The sequence below is a fragment of the Phalaenopsis equestris genome, unplaced genomic scaffold, assembly GCF_001263595.1.
Source record: "Phalaenopsis equestris unplaced genomic scaffold, ASM126359v1 Scaffold001071, whole genome shotgun sequence".
NCBI classification, from domain to species: domain Eukaryota; kingdom Viridiplantae; phylum Streptophyta; class Magnoliopsida; order Asparagales; family Orchidaceae; genus Phalaenopsis; species Phalaenopsis equestris.
In genome coordinates, this window is record NW_018165510.1 from 1 (window position 1) to 7,361 (window position 7,361).

A 7,361-nucleotide genomic window follows, 5' to 3' on the forward strand; every position below is an offset into this window, starting at 1 on the left:
TAAAATAAACCCTATTTAATTATTTGTATTAAATAGGGGAACTTGTCGGCAAATAAAACGGTTTCGCAGACCCAAACGGATGTCATATGTTTTCTTAGTTTATTTGATCGAGTCTCACCCTCAAGTCTTGTGTTTATCCCTCGGAGTAGATACAATATTTGAGGTAGAGTGCTTTTTCATTTAAACTATGAAAAATATGAGGTCAGTTTGATTTCATATTTTTCTAAAATTATATACATATATATACATAAATTAAAACGTCTTTCCGAAGCGGGCGACGGGATTTCGATTCCGGCGACCGACAGCTTTTTACGGGCGACCCCCCAAACTTTCTTTTAACTTTCTTCTTTTTAGTGCCGACAGCTACCTGGAGACAATTTCTATGACCTTATCCTTGTTTTCTGTTGAAACTCTATGTTCATATTCCTTTCCCATAACTCCAAAAAAGTGACAAAGAAAATGAATTGCACTACAAGCTTTTGAGTGTTTTTTAAAGCTGAATTATATCTATTTTCAAAGATCAATTTTTGAAAACTCTTTTTCGAGCAAAATGTCGGCATATTGTCAAGTCTAAGGAATGTAAATTAATATTTTATTGATTACTTGAGCATTCGCGTGTGTTATGTCTCCTACTTATGATTAAGTAGGGCGGGTATGATAGAAGAGTTGAAACTTTCTTGAATTAAGTCCTTTTTAACCAATTTATTTGACTTGTCATTGTAAATGAACATGTTCCATTAGACTCATACGATAATGATGGAGAGTTGATAACATTTTCTTGGGCACTACATCAATATGATTTTGCATGTCACATATGGGTGGTAAATCATTAGGTAGTTTATTAGATGTCTCATCCATAGACTCTTTTAAATGTTATGGTGCGCTCTTAGGCACATGTTTGAACTAGTCCTTTTTTTCATATGGAATAAGATTAAATACGTAAGGTTTACTTTTATATGAGATTATGAAAATTGAACTGAACATTAGACTAGAAGAAGATGTTCAATATTTAATGTTTCAATTGAGTTAAAATTGGATGATGTAATAAATATTAACATTATTTTAATAAGATTTAAATGGTATAATAATGATATCATTAATTTAATATGCAATATTTTTATTTAGCATATTTTATTTTTGAATATTTTGAATATAACTTCAACTCAAAATTTTGGGACGTGATGTTTTATTTATTTATTCTATCTTTATTCTAAATATTTTATTTTTAGCAATTTTTTAATAGTCAAATTTAGATATGAGGCATTTTTTCTTAGAAATGCGAGACGTAAGTCTTAAAAAAAAAGAAAAAAAATTGAAAATTTCAAAATAAACAAAATTCATAAATTTGACAAGCCAAAAATGTTAATCTTACAATTTTATTAGTGTCTATTTACAGTTGAGGAGGGATGAAATTCCATACAATTCTTATGTTTACTGTTACTGTCAAAAAATGAGCCATTTACATGCATACCAGACAATTCTCATGTTTACCGTTACTGTAAAAAATACAAATTAATAGCTACTGGAAGGGTAATTGAGGCATATAAGAGGAATGAAATATAGAGTAATAAATTTAAATTAAACCTGAGAAACTAGTGGGGAGCTTGCAGGATAATCACTATAAATAAAGACGATAAAGGCAATAGGTATGTTGCCAGACTTAGATCGGGCTTTGACGCTCAATGTTGCGAGGTTTGGATAGAACTTTGGCGCTCAATAGAGATAAGCCAAAGCAAGAATGTTGCAAGACTTTATACGGGACTTCGACGCTCGATGTTGCGAGGCTTGCATGGGGCTTTAACTATAGAGATGCAGCTGAAGCAGTGACGCTCAATCTGGCTCGGGATGACGCTCGAAGTGAATGTTGGTCTTATCGACGCTAAAAGTGGAGAAGCGGAGGCTGCGCTTGAGATAATGCTCTAAAATGAACCCTAACTGTTGCTGTCATTCATAAGTTAATTAAAACTAACAAACTGAAGTGTGCTTCAAACGCCTGGAGGCAGGCGTAGTCTCGCCCGAAGGACTGAGGCTTAAGCTTTGAGGTTATGCTTTTGCTTGTTGAATCTAGGCACGGATCTAGGCATCCTCAATTGATTTTAAAAGTTGATTTTTTAGTCATTCAATCTAATCAAAAGCAAAAAAGAAACAAAAAAAAATCATTTTAGAATTCGGTAGCTCTGAAAAAATTGGATTGCCTTACCGATTCATTCATTGGTTTTAGCCAGTTCTGTGTGAAAATGTTTTTAACTTGGATCGGACTGACTAGAGGACCGTTTCATAGTTAAATTTATCTGACTGACTTGTCTGATCTTGTTTTTACATCCATGCTTTTGCTTGCCTTATTTAGTTGTTTAAATGATAGAAGATTAATTTCTTTTAGTGTTCGTTATCCCTTTAGTTGAATACCTTTTAGTGGCCAAAATCAAGATATATTTGTTTCTATTAAGCACAAGAGAATAAATATTTTTCTACCATTATGATTTGACATGATTTTCCTAATATTATTTGACATCCTTATGTGAGAGTAAATCATCATAGCAATTTTCTTAACAATATTTATCAATGGAAATCTTTACTGAACACCTTTCTTAAATCAATAAATCTTATGTTCTTGTCGATGCTTTTCATATTTAAGCTCAACATTTTAACTATTTCTTTACCAACTATATGTTTCACGTTTTTCAGAAAAAAATGGTGACCAATTTTTTGCAATAGGGGGTAAAATTATGAAATATGCTGCTACAAAGCTAATATTTCTCTTGGATTTTTGAAGTTATCAGTGCTGTATAAATTGCGGGATTCTTGGTCTTTTTAGCTGAATCACAATATTCGTGTATGATTTGGTCATCTTTATTTTTGGTGTCATATATTGGTTCATCATTACTTTCTCATTATTTGAATTTTCTTTTTTCTTTTGTGCACATTCAAATATAGGATGGACACTTTGTTGTCAACAAGTGGCATCACTCATTTCTTAGACAAAACACTCATGTGAGCAACATGCAAGTAGAATGGCCCCAAAACTACCTAATTCAAGTGATAATGGAGCTCAAATGGCCTTCTGTATTGGATGAAAAGTAGAGGTAATAGTTTGGACAAATAGCCAGCTTCGTTATTCTTTTCTTTTGTTAACAGAGCTCCATATTAGTTCTATATCTGAATATAGTTCGAAGGTGCTTGGATTTTGTGATTCAAACCCACTGGTTTAAAGCGAGCACTTTTGTAAATGGTTTCATTTCCAAGTGTTTACATTTCAATTTAGACAAAGGATGGTCGATGAAGTGGTGGCTTTAGATTCTTGAGTAGAAAAGCAAAAAACAAGTCTCATGTCCAATTCATTAGGTGCTTCTCATTGAACATGCTGAAAATTTCTGTTAACAGCCAAGTCTGGTGTTTTTTCAATTGATGCTTTGATTTTCCATTGCTGAGAGCTGGTCTTCCTTTTGGAATATATAGAAAATCTTTCACAAAATGAGTAGAGTGGCCCAGCTCCAGACTCTTTTACTCGAGGAGTCAGTATGTTGATTTTAAAGGCAAAAAAGACGAGGTCAATGAGAAGGTTTTCTTGGAGGGCCACTATTGTACGACACCCCATTGGTAACTCTCCAACTCTGAACTAATCAAAGGACTATCAAACAGTAGAGAGCATCAGTACTGTTCTCCTACTAAACAGTTGCTCTATTGCGAAAAGTACTCCGTTTAGTCGGTGTTTCCATGAGGATTTGTTTTTGTAAGGGATTGTTTTAACCCGGCGAGATGAGGTTTTAATATTTTATTTTGCTTAAACCAACAAATGACTGCCAGTTTTCTCATTCTTTGCGGTTTCCACCATCATCTACATAAGATGTCAATTAGATTGGCAAGATTGAAGACCTCTGACTTCTTTTATGTCTCCACTTTTATTTGCAAAAAATAGTAGTTTTTTTTGTACCATGTCTATGCAACTTTCTTCTAATAGATTGAACTTGATTATTGACCTGCTTGGCAGTACGTTGGGCAGAATTGAAATTAATAGGAATCAAGAGCTGGATTGGCAAAACAAATATTTCTCTAAAAGGGATAAGTTTACCTTTTTATCCTGCTTTCTAGTTTCTGTTCTTGACTCTATCATTTTGACGCCTCCAATCTAGTCAGATAAGGTGGCATGATTGAAAGGCCCTATGAGAATGGATATGTTTGAGCTGTAGCAATTACAATTAAGATGTAGTGGTGACTTAAACATCTGATCATTATCAGTTCAATAAATGGAGCAGTGCAATGCAATAAATGGGGCATATATCTATTAATAATTAAGAGAGCATTGAGTAATTGAGAAGTGAGATTTCCTTAGTTAAATGATTTAACTAAGACGTGCTTGTGCATGGATACTTAAGTAACAGCCAACACCATTCTTATTGTTCTCAATGGTTCTAGAGAGGATCAACGGTTCCAATACCCCAGTGATGCTAAATCCTGGTGTTGTATCTATGCTTAGTTTGTTTGATTTATGATAAATAATTCTTCCTTTTCTTTTACCAAAATCATTTTATAGTTTATTTGTTTCGATAATCAAGAAGTGAGAGATCAATGGTTGCAACTTAATGTTACTGCTCAATGCTCAGATCAATTTTGGAGGATTCAATTGCCTCATTTGCTGTTTATTTGCATGCTTGCTTGCTGTCTATTTATCAGAACAGAATAATTAGTTTTTTAAGCCATGAACACTGGTTGATAAGCTTCATATGGTGTATTTTCATGCTCGTGTGTGATGTATTTGTTAGAGCTGATGCATACCGTCCAAACTTTTAGGCATATGAACTGTAATTCACCATTTCATTTTTCAGCCTGGAACTTTTTTGATTCAATTTGCTTTGGAACTATCTTATTTAAAATGTTAAACTGGTTTAGAAATCATTCATGTCATTAGATGCTTTCCATTCGTAATGCCTGGTAAATGACATAAGGGACAAGCCGTAAAGATTATTTTCTTATTTTAGAAGTCAATATCATTCTGCTAGTGATGTTATTTGAAGTAGAAATTGTTTTTGGCTTGCGTTAATGTTGTTTGTTTGTCAGAATTGTTTGGCAGTGGAACTGTTATTCTAAAGTTCGAAATACCTGGAAAACGAGTGCCTCTGTTGATCTGGGTTTATTAAAATATAAAGAACAGTTTTCTTCCCCTAATATTTATGCTTTTCTGTTACAGGTAGCTTCGATTGATTTTCCTCTGGTAGAATCAACCCTGGATGCCGTAAGAGAATCTGAGGCTCTCATATCACCCAAAGTTGCAGGACGGTGTAGTCCTGTTTCTGTTCTTGAGCTTCCATCAGAAGATGGGAAATCAACTCCACAAATCTTGGAAAGAATCGGTGCAGGTCTTCAGAGTATATCCGAACACTTGATGCTTGTTTGTCTTGAAAAAAAAAATTTGTGAACTTTACGCTCATATTACTTAAAATCATCTATTAATTTTTGTAGATCTTCAAAGACAACTTAACTTTCTTGAGTTTGAAACTGTTGATTCGGGTGACGAGCAATCGAAATCTCTTATTTTTAATGATAAGGCTAGCAGGAAAATTTTGAAGTCATTAAAAAAGGGAGATGAAAGGGATTTCTTGTACTTGCTAGACATACTTACTGTCTCAGGAATATATGCTGCCACCCAAAATAAGTTTTTTGATTCATGCTACTCACCGGATAATCCGGTATTCCCAGATGTATTTGACAAACTTGAGAATGAGTACAATATGGCTAATTTTTGGACAAGATCAGAGAGAAAACTGCTGTTTGATCATATAAACTCTATTCTGGCTGAGGTCCTTTCACCATGCATGGATTTATGTCCATGGGTTAAGTTGAAGAGGAGCACTTCTGTTGGTCATGGGAGATTGGTTGATGAGTCGTGGTGGCGTCTAGTTGAGCAACGGAAGGAGCTCAGTCGAGGAAAACCACTGGAGAAGGTACTTGATACTAGGTGGTTATATTTAGATGATCATGTTGACATGGTTGGAAGAGAGGTTGAGAGAATGCTTATGGATGATCTATTGAATGAACTTGTTTCTGAGTGTCTTGGGATAGCCTAACCCTATCAACAACTGCTTGGAATCATGACTTAAAAATGGAATTACTTGTTCGAAGATTGACTTCGGTTATATCTACTCACTGAAGTGTGTTGTGAAATGCTTGCTAATGCTGACAAACCATCTATCAGCTAAGGTTTACAACCTTAACATTCTCTCTGGACATGAGCTTGATGTTTCAGTAAAATGAGGGGCAGTAAGTAGTCCAATCAAATTGCAAGGAGTTCGTAACCCTGATGATCTGTGAAAGCGAGACTAACAAACCTACTTCAATGCATTTTGTTGCTTGATTTCAGTGATTTACCATGAAGTCGACAGAGGATAACCCTAGCTGTGTTTTGGTGAGTATGATGCTTGTGCCATTGTATAAAAGTTTAGTTATTCCTTGTTTTTTTATGGTTTTATTTTGACTCAGAGTTCTTAATGACGAAGACGAACTTGCGCTTTCGCCGAAGACGGTTCGAAGATCTTGTTGTGTAAAGTTGGCAACTGGTTTATAAAGCTACCCGATGGTCTGTAGTATTCATTTCATGAGCAGTCCATTTAACTGGTTTGTAAAGCTACCCATTGCAGTAGTGATTGGTTACAATAAATGGCTCATCCTTTTTGTCCTTCGTTTGCATGGAGAGAATCTATTTTAATTTTCTTAGTTCAAACATCCAACATGTAATAATCTGTTTATTTCAATCTTAATAAATGTTTTGGATGTATTGCTTGGCACTAACAGGTGGCCATGGTCCGTTTCTTTCAATCTCAATAATGTTTTGAATGTATTGTTGGCACCAATAGTTGTCATTTTGTTTTTATTTTTCAATTAACAATTTGTAGTATTTAATACTGGATTGATTTTATTTTTGTATTCTTCAAAACAGAAAAATAATAATCTTATGATTTTATCATTCCATGGTGCGTGCCTATTTAATGCCTTGGCTTTAGAGGTGACAAATATGCATCCAAGTAGGGCAGCCGAGCACCGGCAAGCTCATATGAGGGCCCCAGATCCACTAAAGTGGGTCTGCATCACTTTGGGTTATTAACTTTTGAAATCTGTTGCTTTGTCAAAAAGTTGGGATTCAGCAGTGCATTAGCAGCAACATAAAAATCCGAAGGCTCACTTTCCCTTCCTACCAACCAATTAATGGGACTGCACATAGCTTTTATTATTAGTTATAAAATTAGCCTCCAATTCTGTTACTAAGCCAAAATTTCTTTTGATATCTCATTTTTTTGGGCATTTGCGTACATGACACATAAATTAAATCTAAACTTTCATATTTTATATGCATAGAGCTCAAATTCTTA

The 7,361-nt window shown here is 34.5% G+C and overlaps 1 protein-coding gene across 1 annotated transcript; it reads left to right on the forward strand.

Annotated features, from left to right (window-relative positions):
• Positions 1-1,682: 1,682 nt before the first annotated feature.
• Positions 1,683-6,783, forward strand: LOC110032965. The gene is made up of 4 exons (XM_020736774.1): positions 1,683-1,863; positions 5,088-5,354; positions 5,458-6,400; positions 6,475-6,783. The coding sequence occupies exons 1-3, from the start codon at positions 1,683-1,685 to the stop codon at positions 6,060-6,062; spliced, it is 1,053 nt and encodes a 350-aa protein (XP_020592433.1). The 3' UTR covers positions 6,063-6,400; positions 6,475-6,783.
• Positions 6,784-7,361: the final 578 nt, after the last annotated feature.

Coding starts and splice junctions, on each gene's coding strand:
- LOC110032965 (XM_020736774.1), top strand. CDS start 1,683: ATGTTGCGAGGTTTGGATAGAACTTTGGCGCTCAATAGAGATAAGCCA. Junction 1,864..5,087: donor GGATGACGCTCGAAGTGAAT/GTTGGTCTTATC, acceptor GTTATTCTAAAG/TTCGAAATACCTGGAAAACG. Junction 5,355..5,457: donor CTTGGAAAGAATCGGTGCAG/GTCTTCAGAGTA, acceptor TAATTTTTGTAG/ATCTTCAAAGACAACTTAAC.